At 37.4% G+C, this 21,188-nt stretch overlaps 1 protein-coding gene across 10 annotated transcripts in view; it reads right to left on the bottom strand.

Moving 5' to 3' along the window:
• LOC129723484 (putative uncharacterized protein DDB_G0277255) overlaps positions 1-13,794 on the bottom strand; it is a 90,659-nt gene extending 76,865 nt beyond the window's left edge. For 2 of the 10 annotated variants that reach the window (XM_055678328.1, XM_055678168.1), the window contains exon 1: positions 12,637-13,792. In XM_055678328.1, coding sequence (XP_055534303.1) covers positions 12,637-12,693 — 57 coding nt within the window. In that variant the 5' untranslated portion in view covers positions 12,694-13,792. Of the gene's footprint in view, positions 1-12,636 lie in introns of all 10 variants that reach the window. The other 8 variants (XM_055677767.1, XM_055677932.1, XM_055677851.1 and 5 more) reach the window with 8 other exon arrangements.
• Between the last annotated feature and the right edge of the window lie 7,394 nt (positions 13,795-21,188).

Genomic DNA, 21,188 nt, shown 5'->3' on the forward strand with positions numbered 1-21,188 from the left:
CCGTATCCTACACGCGACCTTGTGGATGCCACTTGTAGTTGCCTTCCACTCGCTCGATCGTATGTTGGTCCGTGCTGCTAGTGGGGTAACAGCGGTGCGGGAGAATTATTCTTGCTGATATATCAGCTGCGTATCAGATCACTGGCGGGGTAGCCTGCCCCTAATAGTGTGCAGAAGATGTTTCTGCCGATAAACTGCAGGCTATTGTTATCGCACAACACAAGAACTAATCGAAAAAAAAACACCCGTACGATAACTCGTGTATTGTTATTTTGCGAATCAAACGGAGAGAAACAATTTGCGTCGAACGTCTAAGTCAGGACCTCACGGCTGATAGTAGGATTAATCGAGCGACTCCGCAGAACAAACAATGACGATTCAGCTTCGTGTTGTGACACAGTGGCCGTATCCTACACGCGACCTTTGTAGTTGACCAGCCATTTTATAAGAGTTACCGTCATTTACTTTGTCATTTACCAGGTTTGTGTATATAGACCACTCTGTTCCGAAACGATTCGAGGATTCCAGTGAATATATAGATGAAGTCAGAGTGGTCTGTGCACATTGGTGAGATAAAATCACCGATTTCGCAAAGAAACTGTTAATTTTATGTATCCCCATGTTTAACCACTTCATAACCTTTTTATTAGAACACTTTGTTTGAAAGAATCCGTTGGACAGAATTTTATTCAGAGATTTTTCGAAAATTGCTTCTCCTGAACAAATTGCTCGATGGCACATAGACCACTCTGTTCCGCAACGGCTCATATGTTTGGTTTTTGCATGCGAAAAAGAAAAAAGGGAATATTTTTGCTTTTGACATCACAAACATTTTGACAATCGCTCATGAGAATTCGCGTAGGAGCGAACAGCCTTCAAAATCTTTTCAAACTTCGTAGTCCCGAATCAGTTGTGATAATGTTGTGTTTTTTGTTTTTGCGTCGACGTGTTTTTGTTTTCTTCTTTTTCCAATTACCAAACCAGATGAATTCCAATTACCAAACCAGATGAACACCCACAACAAAATTGTCGTGTTCCTTAATAAAAACACGAATCTACACCGAAGACGCCACTTATCACCAACAACAACTCAACTTATTCACACGTGGGTGCAAGTTAAACTGGATGGTACTTAACCCAAAGATATGCTGAGTAATAACGTTCACTAGGAAACACGGTCCGCTACATTTCGATTACATGTTAGATGGGTCTTCAATACAGCGAGTTGATCACGTTAAGGATCTTGGAGTTTTCCTCGATACCAAACTGGAATTCAAACAACATACATCGTCTATTGTTGCTAAAGCCGCTAGACAACTGGGAATGATTGGTCCCATGACGCGGGATTTCAGAAATATACAATGTATAACAACACTCTATTGCTCACTTGTTCGGTCCTCATTGGAATTCTGTTCCACTGTCTGGATTCCTCATTACAATAATGCAATCCAGCGCATTGAAAGCATCCAGCGCCGATTCGTACATTACGCTCATAGAGCGCTTCCCTGGCGGCAACCCATGCGTAACACCCGATACGAGGATCGCTGCCAGCTTCTCCAGCTCAATACTCTTCAGCTTCGACGAGAAACAGCGCGCGCCATGGTAGTCTCGGATGTTTTGACTTCACGGATTGATTGCCCGGCCATTCTTCGCCTGATCAACCTAAACACGCCACCCAGAACCCTGCGGAGGTCACCTGTGTTGCAACTGCCTTTTCGTCGCACCAACTACAGTGCAAACAGTGCCATCATTGGTATTCAACGTGCCTTCAACCGTGTGTCATCTGCTTTTCCTAGGATCCAGCGTAGCACCTGTTACTGAGAACGTCCGCTCATCTAAAGTCGACGAGGCTGGTATCACTAGCAATCACGATGCCAACTTCATAATTCCAAAAAGCAGTGAAGTAAATTTTTTCGGGCTTAAAATCATCAAGCTCTTGGACCCCCAGTTCAGCCAATAAAAAAATTAAATGAATTTAATTTTCATGTCATGTGTGTTCGAAAAAAAAGCACAACCACATGAGAAATGGTGCTTCAAACATTGGTTCAGCTCGTGCACTGGAAGAATTTTTTCTGTCTCATCTTCACTCTCGGAATCGATATCTTTGTCAGCATTTTTTTTTTCAATGGTGGCTGATTGATGAAAAAAAAAGTACCTGTTGTATATTCTTCCAGGTCCAGGTCAATTCGATCGATCATTTTCCGAACACTTAACAATATTTTTTTGAGAGATTTGCAATAACTTTATAATGAACCAGATCAAAACAGCAAGAGGAATGGTAGAAAAACACGGAGAACACATTGTAAATTACAGTTCAAATTTGTATGAAGATTAGTATGGGAAATCCTACTTTTTTGCATCTTACATTCTAGAAGCTCAAAGTGGCATACGTTTCATAACTTAAAAACCTAAATTAATCCACCTAGCGGTCAGACTCAGCCTTTCTCATTCAAACTTATTATTTATAAAAATAGATTTACATGAATGCCTAAATCCAATAAAGGTATATTCACTCTTTGGGTTCTAAAATATTGATGTTGTAATTGAAGTATAAAATATGAAATTTGACGTAATGTTAGTGCTTAAGAAATATCGAAATAAAAGAAATGACTCTCAATTTCGAACAATTTAATCACGAGCGATACCGGGAACGTTCAGATAGTACGAAACCACAATTAAATTATGTTGAAGTCACATATATCGATCGAAGCAGGTATAGTTTTGAATATTCTTTGAATTTCTTTTCTTTCCAAAACTTTTGAACAGCATATCAAATTGTTATGAAGTTGTTATTTGTAAGTTTGAGAAATGACTCGTTTGTATGACACTAGTTATGTTCAAATAAGTCGTGCAATACTTGAGCTAATAGACTTTCGTTGTTTTACAAATTAAAACATACAGGTTGCTTAAGTTTGATTACAATCAAATGAGAAGGTAACGTTTAGGACAGCCAAACTTTGAAACCACGTGTTCAATCATAATTCATCAGTTAACCCTTAACTAGCCCGCTCATCTGATATCAATATTGTTCAAATCGGTTGTGTAGTTTCTAAGATAATGAAGTTTCGTGATTTTCACATTTCGATACATTACAGATGAAGTTACAGTCCGATTACAGCAAAAATCCATAGGGTGTTATGAGGCAGTTAAACCTTTCATTTGATACTAATTCTGTGGAAATCGGGTCAGCCATCTTTGAGAAAAGTGAGTGAGTCCAAGTAGTCTTCGAAATATGTTTCTTTTCATAGCTGGATTTCACGTTTTTAAACATAACAGGCAAAGTAATAATCCGATTGCAAAATAAATCAATAGGGTCTTATGGGGCAACAAGACCTTCCATTTTACCATTGATTTTATAAAAATCGGTCCAGCCATCTCTGAGAAACATGAGTGAGATAGTCTCCAGGACACGTTTCTCTCCATAACTTCTTAACCACATGTTCAATCTCCATAAAATGCAAATTTAAGGGTTGTTTGGGTAGCCCGCTCATTTGAAACTAATTTTGTACAAATCGGTTGTATAGTTTCTGAGATATTGATCTATCGTGATTTTTACATTTTGATACATAAACTAGAAATCAAATCACAATAAAATTCAATAGGGTCTTATAGGGCAACTAGACCTTTCATTTGCAATTAATTTCATTGAAATCGGTTCAGCCATCTCTGAGAAAATCGAGTGAGATTGGGAGAGCGTTACACACACACACATGCAGAAAATGCTCAGTTCGTCGAACTGAGTCGAGTGATTAACGACATTCGGCCCTTTTGAGCACTTTTATACTTTTAGATTTTGCAGTGATTGCTATACCTTTCTAGGAGAAAGGCAAAAAGTGAAATGATAGAAATGAATTTTAATTTCAACTTCAATCCCGAGCAAGGCCGCAAACATTGAAATAGTACATTATCGAATTTAAATGATGTTGAGGCCACATATTTTGATCGTAGCTATAGTTTTAAACAGTCTGCGGGTTGCGTTTCTTTCTATTTATAACTTTCAAACCACATGTTTAAACTTTATGAAATTCATTGTTTAAGGGTTTAAAAGCCCATTAATTTGAATACAACTATGTTCATAGCTTCTGAGATATAAGAGCGTTTTTCACATTCTGACGCAGCGCCAAAAACTAAAAGTTTGATTACAATGAAATTCAATAGGAACCTTAGCGGCAAATAGACCCTTCATTTGACACCAAGATAGAAAGAATCGGTCAGACCATCTCTGAGAAAAGTGAGTGCGAAAAATAGATGCACATACACACGTACACACCCACACACAAACATATACACCTATGCATGCATATATGCAGAAAATGCTCGATTCGTCGAACGGATTCGAGTAGTTTATGACATTCGGCCATTTGGATCACTTTTCTACCTTTTAATTAGCCAGTGATCGTTAGGAGAAAGTCAATATGTTTACTTTCATTAAATGATTTCACATTTTTATGAACAACGGACAAAGCTACAACCCGATTGCAATGAAATTCAATAGCAATCTATGGGGCAACTAGACCTTTCATTTGACACTAATTTTGTGAAAATCGATTCAGCCATCTTTGAGAAAAATGAGTGAGTTTAAACAACCTCAGGATAACTTTTCTTTACATAACTTTTGAACCATAAGTTCAATCATAACGAAATTTAAAAATTAAGGGTTCTGGAGACAGCCCAATCATTTGAAACCAGTTTTATTGAAATCGGTTGTGTGGTTTCTGAGATATTGATGTTTCGTGATTTTTACATTTTGATACATAACCTCTAAACTAAAAATCCGATTACAATGAAATTCAATAGCAACCTATGGCGCAACTAGACTTTTCTTTTGCAATTAATTTTATTAAAATCGGTGCAGCCATCTCTGAGTGAGAAAAAAAAGTTGCACATACACACACACACACACACACATACACACATACATACATACATACAGAAAATGCTCAGTTCGTCGAAAGGGGTCGAGTGGTATATGACATTCGGCCATTGGGACCACTTTTATACCTTTGGTTTTTCCAGTGATTGCTATACCTTTCTAGGAGAAAGGCAAAAAGTAGGTTTTCGATGCCTAACAGCTTTTCCGAAAACGAGGATGTCCCAAATAAATGCTCTAGCTGTTCAAAGTTGAGTATGTCGACTCAAATGCTGAAAATCATTTTTTCTGCCAATACTACCAGTGTACTGGCGTCAGTCAGATTTTCATCAGAATTAACCTCTGCAACATGTTGCAAATCCTATCTACATATATAATATGGACTGAGTAGATAAACTCGATACGACAAGTTAATTTTGATAGAATAATAGAAATTTGATAGCTGGTACGTTGGTAGTGTTAGCAAAAAAATGGTTTTCATCATTTAATTCGACTTACTCCACTTTAAACATTTATAGCTTTTTGTAGCGACATTCTAGCTCTTCAGTGTTTTCGGTAAAGTTGTTAAGCATCTAAAATGCTATACTTTTACGTAATGTAGTGTACGCAACAGATACTTCTGGAGGCAATCGGTGCAGTAAATTTCACTATTGGTGGTACCCGTTGTGATGTACGGTTTACTCAGTTTATCGCATATGGTCTGCCAGAGCAAGTATTTTCTGACGAATTTGTCCACTTTCTTTTTCCTTTGTCTTCCGGAACTTCAAACTGTGATTTGGCGAATTTTGGGTTTCGTTAACCACTCTCGATACAGCTTCCTTGAGCGAGATTTGGCCACTGTGTTTTGTTGATTACGCCAGTTCGGTGCCTTCCGGATCTTGAATACACGAAGCTCAGCTCGTTTCATGGTTCGCTGAACGAACCAAATGGAATACTTTGCTTTGAGGACCGCGTCGCGAATCGAATGGTTCAGATTACGCTTACAATAATCCAACACCTTCCGGGTCTTCACAGAGTCAGCTGTCTTCGATTTTCTTCCACTTTCAGCACAATGACATAGTAATAACCACTGAACCGGTTGTTATAAAATTCTACAAATGTGGATAATACACTTCAATCTAGTCATGCTCAATTTTTCATCAATTTTTACCCACGGACAAACATATTACACACAGATAAAAGAGGTGCATTTTTTCCCGAGTACAACCCTTATTCGCCCTCCTTTTTTATTTTATCGATTTCTACGATTCTTGTAGTTTTTTGAATTTGGACCCCTTGATGGAATCTTTTTTAGTCTTTACCAAGAACGACAAAGCTGTTCATTTCCGGAAAATTTTTTTCGGAAAAACTACAAAAATTACACAGTGCAACAAAAATTGACTTTTTTTCTGCCTTGGTTTCATTATATAATTTATTTGTGTATTTCGATGCAAAACCAAATTTCCCCGAGTATGAACATATTTTAACTTAAGGGGCAACAATGGCGCCATTTTTAAATCCGATTTAAGATTTGTTTTTTCAAATGGGTAAGAAGATGCTAATATGTGGACAAACTCTCAGAACTTTGATATTTGGTCTTAAAACAAAATGGCGTCGAGACAACATCGAAAAGTTCCGATTTATAAAAAAATCAAAATGGCGCCATTGTTGCCCCTTAAGTTAAAATATGTTCAAACTCGGGGGAATTTATTTTCGCATCAAACTTTATCGAAAAATCAAATATAGAAGCCAAGGCAAAAAAAATGTTGCACTGTGTTCTTTGTGAAATTGATGTGAAAAATCTTTGTTTTTTATCCTACAACATTCGTAAAACTTTTATTTGAAAACACCTTAAATCGTGGTATTGATTGAAATATGACATTTTATCCATCAATCGGTAGCGTGCAAAGGGTATCAGAACGATCCTTTTCCTATTCCAAAAAGTGACAAAAATAGATCAAAACGTATACCAGTTTGAAAATTTCTCAGTTCAGATCTTGTGTAAAACAAAATTTACAACACCGGTGCAGCAGTCAAATCGAGTTGGTTAAAAAAAAAACCTAAATTAATCCACCTAGCGGTCAGACCCAGCCTTTCTCATTCAAACTTATTATTTGTAAAAATAGATTTACATGAACGCTTCAATCCAATAAATGTATATTCATTCTTAAGGTTCTTAAAAATTGATACATATAAAAATGCAGTCCGGTCTGTATGTCTGTCTGATCCATATAGGCTCGAAAACTACCGAACCGATCGACGTGAAAATTTGTATGTAGGGGTTTTTGATTCCGATAAAGGTTCCTATGATAGATTGAGACCCCTCCTTCTTCTGGAAGGGAGGGTCCTATACAAATGAAACACAAATTTCTGCACATCTCGAGAACTAATCAACTAAATGGAACCAAATTTGGCAGGTAAATGTTTTTAGTGGTAAAAAATATGTACATAATGTTTTGACACCCCTCCTTCTTTTGGAAGGGAGGGGTGCCATACAAATGAAACACAGATTTCTGCACATTCTGAGAACTAACAAACTAAATGGAACCAAATTTGGCAGGTGAATATTTTTAGAGGTAACAAATATGTACATAATGGTTTAACACCCCTCCCTTTTCTATGAGGGTCCCATACAACTGAAACACAAATTTCGCACAGCTCAAGAACTAATAAAGAAAATACAACCAAATTTGGTATGAGAATGTTTTTAGAGGTAACAGATATGTCCATAATGGTTCGACTCCCCTCCCTCTTCTGGAAGCACATGTTTCTGCACAAATTTCTGCACATCTCGCGAACTAATCAACTAAATGGAACCATATTTGGTAGTTGAAAGTTTTTAGTGGTAACAAATATGTTCCATAATCGACCTCAGGCTGATACACAGGAGCTCAAATCGACCACAGATACCATTTTGAATTCTAAAATGGCGACTTCCGGTTCCTGGAAAACAGCTTAAAATGACCAAATACCACCCAATATGAGTATCTCCGGAGCCAGAATGTTGCAAGCTAAAAACACCCTACATGGGTGTTTCTTCAACCAGAATGACGCTCAGAGGCCAGAAATTATCTTAAATACCATTTGAAATCCAAGACGGCGACTTCCGGTTTGTGAAAAAAAAAACCGTAAATAACCAATCAGGCACCATTTTGAATTGCTTAATGGCAACTTCTAGGAAACAGTCGAAAATGACCGAATAATACTCAATATGGATATCGAGATGATGCATAGAAACCAAACATTGACCCTGGACACCATTTTGAATTTGAAGACGACCACTTTTAGTTTCTGGAAAACAACCAAAATAACTAAATACCTCCCGAAATGGGTATCTCCGGTGCCAGATTGATGCCAAATCTGCTGATAATGACCGAATACCACCCAATTTATTCAGAATTGAGGCGATGTACAGAAGCCAAAAGTCGAGGATGCTGTCATTCGATAAAACCAATCATTTCAAACGATTTGTTATTTGACTTTGATCGATTCGTCGTGCATTTTAAACACGTCGCAAAGAATCAATGAATTTGGAACGTTCAAATAGTTCGACACCACATTTAAATTATGTTGAGGCCACATATATAGATCGAAGTGAGTATAGTTTCAAATAGTCTTTGAATTTCTTTTCTTTCCATAACTTTTGAGCCACATATCAAATTGTTATGAATTTTGTTATTTGTCAGTTTGAGAGATGACTCGTTCGTATGACACTTATGTTCAAATAAGTCATGTAATCTTTGAGATAATAGACTTTCGTTGTTTTATTAACAATTTAATACTTAACGGTGGCTTAAGTTCGATTATAATCAAATGAAATGGAAACGTATAGGGCAGCCAAACTTTGAAATCACTTGTTTAATCATAATTCATCAGTTAACGCTTAACTACTCCGCTCATCTGATAATAATATTGATCAATTCGGTTGTGTAGTTTCTGAGATAATGAAGTTTCGTGATTTTCACATTTCGGTTCATTACAGACGAAGTTACAGTTCGATTACAGTAAAATTCAATAGGGTGTTATGAGGCAGCTAGACTGATCATTTGACACTAATTTTGTGGAAATCGGGTCAGCCATCTCTGAGAAAAGTAAGTGAGTTTAAGTAGTCTTCGGAATATGCTCCTTTTCATAGCTGGATTCCACATTTTTAAACATAACAGTCAAAGTAATAGTCCGATTGCAAAACAAATCAATAGGGTCTTATGGGGCAACTAGACCTTCCATTTGACACTAATTTTATGAAAGTCGGTCCAGCCATCTCTGAGAAACATGAGTGAGATTAAACAGTGTTCAGAACACGTTTCTTTTCGTAACTTTTGAACCACAAGTTCAATCTTTATAAAATTCAAAAGTTTAGGGTTTTTAAGGTAGCCCGTTCATTTGAAACAAATTTTGTTCAAATCGGTTGTGTGGTTTTAGAGATAATGATGTTTCATGATTTTTGCATTTTGATACATAACCTCTAAACTAAAAATCCGATTACAATAAAATTTAATAGGGTCTTATGGGACAACAAGACTTTTCATTTGCAATCAATTTCATGAAAATCGGTCCAGCCATCTCTGAGAAAAGTGAGTGAGAATAAAAATCTGCACACACACACACATACAAACACACACATACAGAAAATGCACAGCTCGCCAAGCTGAGTCGAGTGATATATGCCATTCGGCCTTTTGGAGCACTTTTATATCTTCGGTTTTGCAAGTGATTGCTATACCTTTCTAGGAGAAAGGCAAAACTAGAACAAAATAACGATTTGGACCACCGCTGAAGATGCTCTCCTAAAGTACAAATTTGTGTTCAAACGAAATAGAATATTAAAATATTAACTGAATCTGGTAAATTGAGAGCATCATTGAATATATAACAATTAACATTCGGATTTACTTTACTGGCACTAGCGTCAGGTTATTCTGTGGCAAAAAACATAACTAATGGCTGTTTTGAAGGCAGGCCGTGTTTTTAGATATGGCCTTTCTCACGAAATTGGACCATAGTTTCTTTAACCCTGGATAGATAGTCTGCGTCAATTTGGCTCCTTGCTTGCAGCAATATTGCCATTTTTTTCTAACCGTGCGTCACCTTTTTCTCGGTTTCTCATGATCAATAAAGAAATATTTAAACCTAAATACTAGTGTTTGCTATTTATAGATGTGTTAACACTGTTAGAACCGTTTATCGATAATGTATAAAGAAAAAATTGCATTTTTAATCATATAAAAGTCGGGAGTCATTTTCACGCACGATTATCCTTTTACACATACCAAAATATGACTATCTTTTCAGGGCTAAGCGCTCCGAAACTGATCGTTCGCCCAAAACCGGAGTTTATCGAAACATCACGATTATTGTGTGTATGATACATATTCTGATTTCGATCTCTGTCAATACTCTTCCAGCTGATCTTGAGGTTCGATGCTGGCCTAACAAGCCAGTCGTCGTAGGTTCAAGTCCCGGCTCGGGAGAGTCTGTTGGTGTCAGTAGGATCGTAGCGCTAGCCCCACAATTGTCCTGTACACTAAAACAGTTGGCTGTGAAGTCTGTGGTATAATAAACAGAAAATCGATTTCCGATTCAGAATATAGCACCAAGGCTTTGCCTTGCTTTGCAATATATTCATTGTACAACTCGTGTGTTAGGTATTTCACACATTTGTTGTACGAAATCAGAGCAATTATTGTGCGTTTCGAGAGGACACTTTTGTTATTTAAGGTTTGAACTTTAGCGTGTACATTAGGGTGCCAATAACTTATATGCAGGGCCGGATTTAGACGCTGGGAGGCCCGGGGCAAATTTCTCTGTGAGGCCCTCTTTTCTTAAAATACTTAGAGGTAACGTTCTGGAAGGTGACGAGCAAAAAAAAAGGTCGCCCAGGATTAGGGGGGCCCCTTGAATCAGGAGGCCCGGGGCATTTGCCCCCTATGCCCCCCCTCAAATCCGGACCTGCTTATATGGAAAAAAGTAACCAGAAAATTTATAAAAACCTACCCAAATTGTTCACCTTCCCGAAAAAACACCCTATGCAACATTTTAGCTCGATCGGACTTAAAACGGGGTGGCGCAACGCGATTGAAGTATGGTAACCGCTCCTATCTTCATCTCAGAACCTATATTCATCTCATCACGCCTTTTTTATCAATTTATCGTCAAATTTTAACATATTTTCAACGTTAAACTTTCAGCCACTAGAGAAAATCGAGAAGCAAATAGGTTTACTTTCGAAAATTTGTAGAAATTTGACGGTAAATTGGACAAATGAGAGAAGTAAGATGAATATAGGTGCATCAAGCTGTTGAGATGAATAATGGAGCGATTACCCTATGATTTTTCATTTACGGTTGCGAGCAGGAAATACACCAAGGAAAATTTTTCTACAAAAATTTTCGAATCGATATTTTTTCTCAACATCCGCATAGTATGCTGCGGATGCGGATGCGAGTTCGGATGACAATTTTCATGTTGATGTTCCGCATTTACGGATGCGGTTCGGATATCCGTAACTACCCTAATACATACACACATTTAGGAACATACTTACATACATGTATCGTTACTTCACACACATACAAGCATATGTATTAGGGTGGGGAATTGTTATATGGAAAAAACGAAACTTGATAGCAGAAGGCCAGAACCAAGTTTTTTTGTTCTTTTTGGGGTCCCTAACAATCCTAAATTTATCGGAAGTCGATTGGTTTTGTCTCCGCTTGGCGCATTGCATTTCAAATTTATATGAAGATTTGTATGGAAAAACCAACTTTTTTGCATTTTCCATTCTAAAGAGTTCACAATGGCTCAAACCAAAGGTTTCATGACTTCAAATGGTAGGTTTTTTGATGCCTAACAACTTGGCCGAAGACACTAAAGAGCTAGGGTGTCCCAAAAAAATACTAGAGCTGTTCAAAGTTGAGTATGTCGAAATTTATGTTGCAAATCATTTTTTCTGCCAACACTGCCAGTGTACCTGCGTTAATCAGATATCCATCAGAAGTGACCTCAGAAACACGTTGTAGATTCTACCTACGCCTAAAATGTTGACCTAAATTTGTTTGCTTGATCCAGCTGAGTGTATAAACTCGTTACGCAGGTTACTTCTGATGGGAATCCTGCTGACACCGGTACATTGGTAATGTTGGCAGAAAACAAGATTTTCTGCATTTAAATCGACATACTCAACTTTGAACAGCTATAGCTCTTCTCATGGACATCCTAGCTCTTCAGTGTCTTCGGCAAAGTTGTTAGGCATCTAAAATACTATACTTTAACATAATGTAGTGCCAAAAACGAAAAGAGTATTATTGAGCTCTCTAGAAAGGTAAATGCAAAAAAGTAGGTTATCCCATATAAATTTCCATACAAATTTGAAACGCAATGCGCCAAGCGGAGACAAAACCAATCGACTTCCAGTAAGTTTAGGGTTGTTTGGGGCCCCAAAAGGAACCAAAAAAACTTGTTCCTGGAAAATCGATCATTTTTCCCCACCCTAATATGTATACATCATATGTACATCCGTATACGAACATACATACTCGCACATATGGACATGCATGCGAGCCTACATAAATACATACTAACACATCCACGTATACGGGCAATAATTTCGAATTTCATATATTAAGGATTTGGGAACCAAATTCGTTCTTTTGATGAAGACATCATCAATTACCAATATGTATGTAAATTATAATTTTCATTTTTTGGTTACTTCCGAACAATTGGATAACAAGTACATATATCAATGTAAATAAACATTCGTGAATCAATTATTTTCTACCACTTACCTTATCTACAGGCATTGAAGGGCACGCTCTACACAAATTCCAAAATGATCCGATCATCAAGGCTGGTTTATTAGTCAAACACGTCCCACAGCGAAAATAAACAAAATCACACTTCCGGCAGTGAAAGTGTGGTGCACTATGCAGGTTGTACTGTTAGGTTGACGAGTTATAATGCGTCGAAATCTTTGCCGACTAGTTGACTCGCCAGTATTCGTTACGTCCCCGAAGAAATTTACTTGTACTTCAATATGGATTAGTGGACGCAATTCGTCTTGCTGCTCGCTTCGTATGTATTACGTGAGGGAATATTAAGAATGTCGACCCTTCCTGTCTGCAGTCAGCCAGTTGATAATCCGCGCTTATCGATTTTTCCAAGAGTCCTTCTCAGACACCGCAGCGGGTGCTCAACCAACCATTAAATGAGCTCATTTTTTCACACTCTTTCAACGCTATTCCGAACTAGATTCAGCTCTCGTATAATTTTATTTTGTATCGACCTTCATGCACTATTATAACAGGCAAATATTTATTATTCTAACACTTTTTAGTCGAAATTTTCTCGATTTTTTGCAATTCACCACATGTCTTAATATAATTGACCACGAGTCGTTCACGTTATCTATTAGCCAACACCGGGGTGGGGGCTGATTTTTCGATTCAGACAGAAATATCCAATCGATAATTTTTCTTACCCGTCGTGAGCAGAACTATTTCATATCCTATTTTTACCTTTATGCTTTGTTACGGACACAAATGGGATCTCAATCGAAATTATTTTAAAAAGGCATTTTCTCAAGATATTGTTTGAAACACACTATTTTTAAGCAATCCTTAGTTACTACTTGAAAACACAATGACGTTTAATAAGCCCAACATTGCATTCTTCCAACCAACTGGATGAAAGTAAATAGGTTAAATGATGCACAAATTGGTTTTTCACAAAAATGATAAGTTTCTTTTCAGAATTGGCTTATCTGAAAAGAAATTTCTCACTTTTTCACACTCTGCAGAGGTATCGATTACGTGGATGTCGTCAGACGAAGCCTTCGAGGTGTTAAACGGCTAGTGGCTGGTGAGAAATTGAACGCCTGAAAGGACGTCTGGTCTACCAAAGTCGCAGGATAAAGTTATTCTCCGTTCCTCATTGCGGTGCACACTCTTCAGGGGGAAACACCGATCGATAACGTACGGCGCATGAGCTTTTATCTGACAAACACTGATGCCGGTTGATTACTGTCAAACTGAAGGGTGAACAACAAAACGCCGAAGGCTTCCTACAACATAAATTTTGAGCTCACATCTTTTGAAAACGCGTTCATGTAGGATTTCAATACTTTCCAACGAACTGTTCCACTAGCTGAAATTGCACGTAACCAGTTAAGCTTCTCATAATGTTTATGAATTATCTAACAGATGTCGCGAATCAATAAAATTGTGACAGCAAAGCGTCGTGATATAAAAAATTACCGTTTGTAATCAAACATTGAACCTTTTATTTCAGGTATGAACTATAAATGATAATACTGAACTAAATGTTTTTTTTTTTCTAGTTTTTTGCAGGAATATCATATCTAACAAGGACATCTCACGAAACTGTTCAAAATTAAAATATTACTGTGTTCATTTATATCGGAGGTAGTTGAGAAAGATATAAATTCCGTTTCAAGAACAAGTTTTTTAATGAATAACGTTCGAAAGATCAGCCAAAACTAAAATCTTCAATTGCTTATTACAGGCCATGTTCGATTTTGGCAGCACGTCCAAGTTTAGTTTTTTTATGATGCCTACCTGACTAAAGAGAAAATTCAATAGCCAATTATATAACCAATCCGAACAGTGTTGCTTGATGCCTACCGGACTGAAGCGAAAATTCAATTCAACGCTTGGATGGTTGCTGGTGGCAACACGTCCAAAGTTTTTATATTGCCAAAATTGAACCGTGCCAAAAACGAAACGTGCCAAAATCGAACGAGGTCTGTAATATGAAAATTTAAAGAAATTATCACCCATGCATTCGTGGATTCGTGGCTTTGCTTCGGAATTTTTTTCTATAGAGTTACGAATCAATATACAACAGTGTTTGCTTAGGGTTTTTTTCACTATTACGTATTACCAGCTAGCTGGCATCCCGCCATGTTTCAAGGGTTAACATCTCAGCGTGTGTATAAACGAGATAGCATATCACCGCCACTTTTCATACGCATAACATAGCATCTGTCAGTGGGGCCCGCAAATCATGGATCCGCTGCGATGTTAGCTGCGATGGAGCAAAGCAAATAAGATAGAGATGCCAGCTAGCTGCGTATTACGCATTATCAATGCGTTCATATTAGGGTTTGCAATCCCGGGAACGATTTTCCGGGAAATAGCTTTTCCCGGGATTCCTGGATCCCGGGAACAAAAATATTAATTCCCGGGATCCCAGGATTCCCGAGTTCCGCGAAAAATTTTGTATGATTCACTATAGTTTCTTATGCAATATTGCAATAAAATTAAATACGTCAAACTGGTGCGACCTGAAATAAATCATTTTATAAAACTTAAAGTTAGTATAGTATTTCAACGTAAAAATCATCTTTGTATGTTAATTAGTAAGCATTCAAATGCTCTAAGACTGACTTATTTTGACTCGTATTGAATTGATTATTTAGTATTTTATCGTTTCCTTCCGGTTTGTCTCGGTCACAGAAAACCACCGAACGGCGAAATAACGAAATAACGTAGTTAATTAACCAAAATTCTTCCTCGAAATCTTACGTTCTAATCAATAATGATATAAACTCCAAAAAAGGTTTGAAATGTTGTTCTGTCAATGAAAACTAGATTCAAAACGCAGTTTATTTAGAAAAATCACAATAGCATAGCAAATATATTTAAATGAAAAAAAAAAGCGAAAAGGTTTGCCACCGCTCAAGTAAACAGTAAATATTTACTGTAGTGTAAAAAACATTTTGCTAAATAAGTCCGTACCGAATATAGCAAATATTTTCCGCGTCCAATGCCTGCCTAACACTTAGTTTTCTCTTTAACAAACTGAAAGAATTGGACACCAGTTTTCAATTAAGTGTAGCAAAAGCTGTCATCGGTGATTTGAAAGTATTCTAGAAATCGAACATCAGCGGTGATTCAGCAGACTTGAGCAAAGTTTTACAGAAGGAAATGAAATTTTTGAGCTTAACGGAAAATTGTCAGCGTATCTGAAGCGATTGTTTGACGACATGAAGCCCTTTAATTTTCCTCTTCTGCAAAAATATGCTACAAAAATCGATCACGAATTTTTGATGTTAACTTGAATATGATTTGTATTTCATTTGTTTTTCATGCGAATTGAGAATGAAATTTAAACAATTTTTTGTTACCTTTTTCTGATCAACTTAATTAAAAATCTCATTTTGCTAGAAAATTTGTCTGTTCCCGGTTCCCGGGAAATCCCGGGAAATACGATTTTTAATTCCCGTTTCCCGGGAAATCGATTCCCGGGAATATTGCAAACCCTAGTTCATATTTATAGTGCTGAGTAAGGCTGTTACGGGTCTTCGCATCCGTATCCGTAAATGCGGAACATCGCATCATGCATCACGAGATATTGTGTAGATGTCGAAATAATGTCTTGCCATGCAAAATGAAAGATCGGGGATGTAACGGATACCTGCATCCGCATCCGTAAATGCGGAACATTCACATGAAAATTGGCATCCGCGTTAGAACTCACATAACCGTATAACCAAGGTGGCGCTGATGTTTGAATTCAGTGAACAGTTGTCACACGCCGTGCTGCCAAAAACAGGAGACAAGGTGGCTAGAAGTACTGAAAATTTATATTTTTAGAATATGTCCAGAAGGTCGCACTAGTTAATCCGAACAACCTTTTTTTTAAAAAATTTTGTATGGAGTGGTACGCCTGTTTGTCTGTGCTAAAAGCTGCAATCGAACTGTCAAAAGTCGTCCCAATCGAACATGAGCAATATTAAAATTATGATAGAAAAACTTTTGACTGTTCAATAGACCTCTCCAATCGTACATGTTTGGGTGCACTTTACACCGTGTAAGTCGGAATGAAAATGAGGCCAGCAAAGTGCTGTCAAAATGCCTGAATTGATTGCGAAATTTTTATTTTCTTTTGCTGACTTGAAACTTAAATTACTACGCGGATTGTGTGATTTGTTTACGGATAGTATCTTACCAAAGGAATACTTGATTTCCAGTACCGAGAAACTCAAAAAAGACTAATTTTTTAGATTTGCTCAACCCCGGTAGAGTTCGGCAAGAGTTTTTTATGAGGCAAACAACCCGAATTTAGTGTGCGTGACTGAACTGTCAGAAAGCTATATTGGAAGATTTCAGTGACGGTCGGCCAAGCTCTAATCTTAGTACACAGAAACTCAGAATAACGACGATGGTATATTCCCATTATCAGCGTTGTCTTATTTTGTTTTCTAACAATACAATACTTTTACAATGCACATAGTTAAACATAAATCACTCACCATTAAGGCCATGAGAAACCAACACTTGAGATTTGAAATGGCCAGTGCGTCTTGAGCTGCCCGACAGATCAGACGTATTTTCGGTTGCTTGTGGACTGATCTTTGACTGCCTATAGCTTCAAAGTTTGTGTTTTGTCAGTGTGTCTTTTAAAGATTACCTGAAAGTTAACTTACATCAGTCTTTCTCAAGACTACCTATTTGTAATTTGGTATTATTTTTCAACTTTTTTCATATCACCTGATATGGCAGGACGAAAAAAGAAACCACGCATCGCTACGGGGAGAAAAAGAGAGGCATGTCATTCTGACACTAGCTTATGCAGTGAAAATTTATTTGATATTCTACCTGAGCAAGAAGCCGGCGAAATTGAAATGCTCGAAAGTAAAACTATTCAAAGTGAAATTTCTTTAAAAAAGGATAAAGCTCCACCTATTGTGGTAACTATTGCTTCTGAATTTAACATTTTCAAAAGAGAACTTTCAACGTTTCTATCCGACGTTAAAGTTACTTATCAAATTGGCCGAAGAGGCGAATGCCGCTTACTGGCCCAAACATTGAAAGATCGGAATCGTCTTATTCAGTATTTAACTGAAAAGATGTATAAATTTTTTACATATGACACTAGAGGCGCCAAGCCGTTCAAGGTCGTATTGAAAGGTCTCACCAACGATCAAACCGTTGATGAAATCAAACTTACTTTAACAGAATTACTTGCATAGCCCCTACCCAAGAAATTCTAATGAAACAAAAATCACGAGGCGAAAACTGTCAGAGAACTGGAATTTCCCTTGTGAACTATTTAATTCATTTTAACCGCACTGAGGTTGACAATTTAAAATTTTTTGACAAAGCACATGCTACATATTTATAATGTACGAGTGAAATGATAATTCGAAAGTTTGGCGATGGTGAAAAGCATATCACCCAATGCCGTATTTGCCAGCGTTATGGCCATGGATCAAAATTCTGTAATATGGAACCAAAAATGTCTTAATTGTGGAGACTCTTCACACAAAAAGGACACATGTCCTGTGAAAGATAGTTAAAATTTCGCTGTTCGAATTGTAACGGCAACCATATGTCAAATTTTCATCAATGCTCAGTCTGTTTAGCAATTGTTAAGGCAAGGAAAGGTAACCAAAATTCATCTCAATCAAAATAAACTACAAAACAAAATAGTGAATGTAGGTTTAATGTGCATAAACTATCTAAAACGAACTTGACAATAACAACTACAGAAAAGTCTTGTCAAACGTTCCAAAACGATAACACGCATACAGACACAGTTTAGTTTCTTGGACGCGTTGAGGGCATTTCGGCCTTGTTTACAGTCATATGCCAAGTATAAATGACAGTTCTAAAAGGTATGCTATTCACGTCGATGCATTAGTATTAGTGAGCGTTATGAACTTTCCTGAAAAGCTATAGAAATGATGTTGAAACATGTTTTATTTGTGAGAAATACATAAACATGCTGGGGTTTAGGTAAAATATGCTGTTTTTCATCATTTTCCCGGTAACCTTTTTGCACTTTTCGTTTTTTTCTTGTACTCTAATAGCGCTTCCAAATAGAGTCGCTTATGTTTCATACAGTAACAAAAGTCATGAGCTATGACAATGACTAAGATTATGCTCCAACTATTAGAAATATAGCATTTTTATATATTTTGTTTCGACATTTTGTCGCAATTTTTCACACTAAATCTATTTAATATCAATTTCTAGTGTGTTTCAACTGGAGATTCACTCTCTAACTAAAAAAATCAAATATGAAACAACATAAAATGAGAAATTTGCGAAAATGTTCCGAATTCCATACAAAACGCGAAATTTTTCATAACGGGATTTGTTTGTGTGCGTGGATAGACAAAAATGTAGCATAACTGTCATCTATACTTGGAGTCATATGCAGGGAGCTGTGTGTCTTGTTATTGTTCGTCTTATATTGAAGCAACCGGAAAAATCTGCTTGAAATCTGAAAAAAACCTATCCGTGATTCGAAAAAAATTCGCTCGCGAAGATAACAGTCTGCGCAAATATAAGGAGACTCTGACAAAAACCTGCAGAAACTATAAAAAATATGCAAATATCTGCAAATCAACAAAAATCTGCACACGGAAAAAAATATGCGTTTTGTAGACAAATCCGCACATCTAGTATCCCTGTATTGAAGGCTTGGTGGATACAGTTTGCCCACAGTATTCCGAACGTTTAGATTTTAGATAATGATGACAGTATAACCACTGGATTCCGAAAATTGTAACGCTGTTCATTATGTAGCGTGGAATTTGGCAATTTTCGTATCCTTTACAATTCATCGTTGTTTTTTGCTTTACCAGTTTTTTGAAGTAGAATACTTCTCTCAGGAAGTTCGGCTACATAGGGATGTGAAATGAAAATCTAAAACCGAAAAAAGTGAAAAATATGTCCAATTTCAAATGCTAATAAATCGGTTAGTATTCGATGGATTTCCTTCGTTCTTGCAGCAATAGATTGGAAAATCTTCTAAGATTCTTCCCAAAATAAGATAATTGTAATTTTATTATTCACACTATTGTACTATTGAAAATAGCCAAGCCTTGTCTAAACGAAAAATTCGACCTCTGATTGGTCGTTATATGCTTGCTTCCCAAGCACGGTCGACAGGATCATATACCTTGCAATTGAAAACATGCTATTTGGCCTATATAAGAGCCTGTTTCAGCCGGAGCTGCTCATAATAGTTCTAGACAGCGACAACAGCACTCAGCAGTCTTCCTTCCTTAGCAGCAGCACTAGCCCTGTGGTTGGTCACCACGTCTCAGGAGCAGCGCGAATTTTCTCAGCGTGTGTCGCCAGACAGCCATTATTCCCCCCGTGTTGGGGCAGCATGATGATTCCCATCAGGAAATCCAATTTCGGAAATCAAAATGCCTTTTTTAAGGCAAATAAACAAGTCATTGAAAGTTAATAATTTTTGTCAACGCAAGCAAGCATTCTGTGTTGCATCCTAGCAATTCAAATTTGTCGCACCCGTCTAATTAATTGAATGTGAAATAGCTTCCACAGTGCATGTTGTCCGTGTATTTTAATTCCCCCAATGTTAGGGCAGCTCAAAGGTTGTAATTAGCAACCGATTTTGAACCGCAACATGCTTTTTTCAAGGCAAATAAAAAAATTATTGAAGGTTAATAATTTTCTGGCATCAACACAAGCAGACATTCTGTGCGGGATGCAATCAAATTCTGTTGTAGTTGTCTAATTATCACTTTATTTAGTAAACCCCCCACTGTAGGGGCAGCGCAAAGGCTGCGATCAGCATAACCGACATTGAATAATTAACTGCCCTGTTAGTACGCATTCACAAAAGCAGTTAGTTCGACTATGCAGAGCTAATATGAAGTCGATTCAATCCATCAGCATAAACAGAATTTCGTCGTCTCCCAGCTGCCAAGTTGCAACATGATGCAACACGCAACAGCGAGCAAACAAAATCGCTTGATGTTACAAACCGCAATAAGATACGGGTTAAAACCGTTGCGTGTGTGAGAGCACCATCGGTGTTTATTCGCTGGATACACTATCTCTATACTGTCTACTGAACGCAATAATCTGCTTACATGCGACACGGGGACGGAAACATTTTCTTCTACCAAGCTGCACAACACGACACGACACAAAACATGTTATTTTGTTGCTTCAATGAGAGTGCTATCGGTCCGGCTCGACAGAATATTCACAAGAAATCATTTTTGTGCATCCGTGCTACGAAACTGAGGAAAAACTTTAGAAACTGAAAAGAGAGGTGGAGCTTATCAAATGATCGCTCTGACACATATTTTTCAAGTTATATCATTCCACCATGTACGAAAAATAGTTCATTCCTATTTACATCCCTATATAAGAGCCTGTTTTAGTCGAAGCCGCTCATAATAGTTCTGAACAGCGACGACAGCAGTCCTTCCTTAGCAGCAGCGGGAGTGAGCAGTGGGTACCATCGATAGCGGATAGCGGCCACAACTGTGGCATGGCTGCGGATAAGCTAAGCAGTTTCAGCGGATCTCACCTTCGATAGCAGCAGGGCC

This window comes from Wyeomyia smithii, chromosome 1 (assembly GCF_029784165.1).
Source record: "Wyeomyia smithii strain HCP4-BCI-WySm-NY-G18 chromosome 1, ASM2978416v1, whole genome shotgun sequence".
Taxonomy (NCBI): Eukaryota; Metazoa; Arthropoda; class Insecta; order Diptera; family Culicidae; genus Wyeomyia; species Wyeomyia smithii.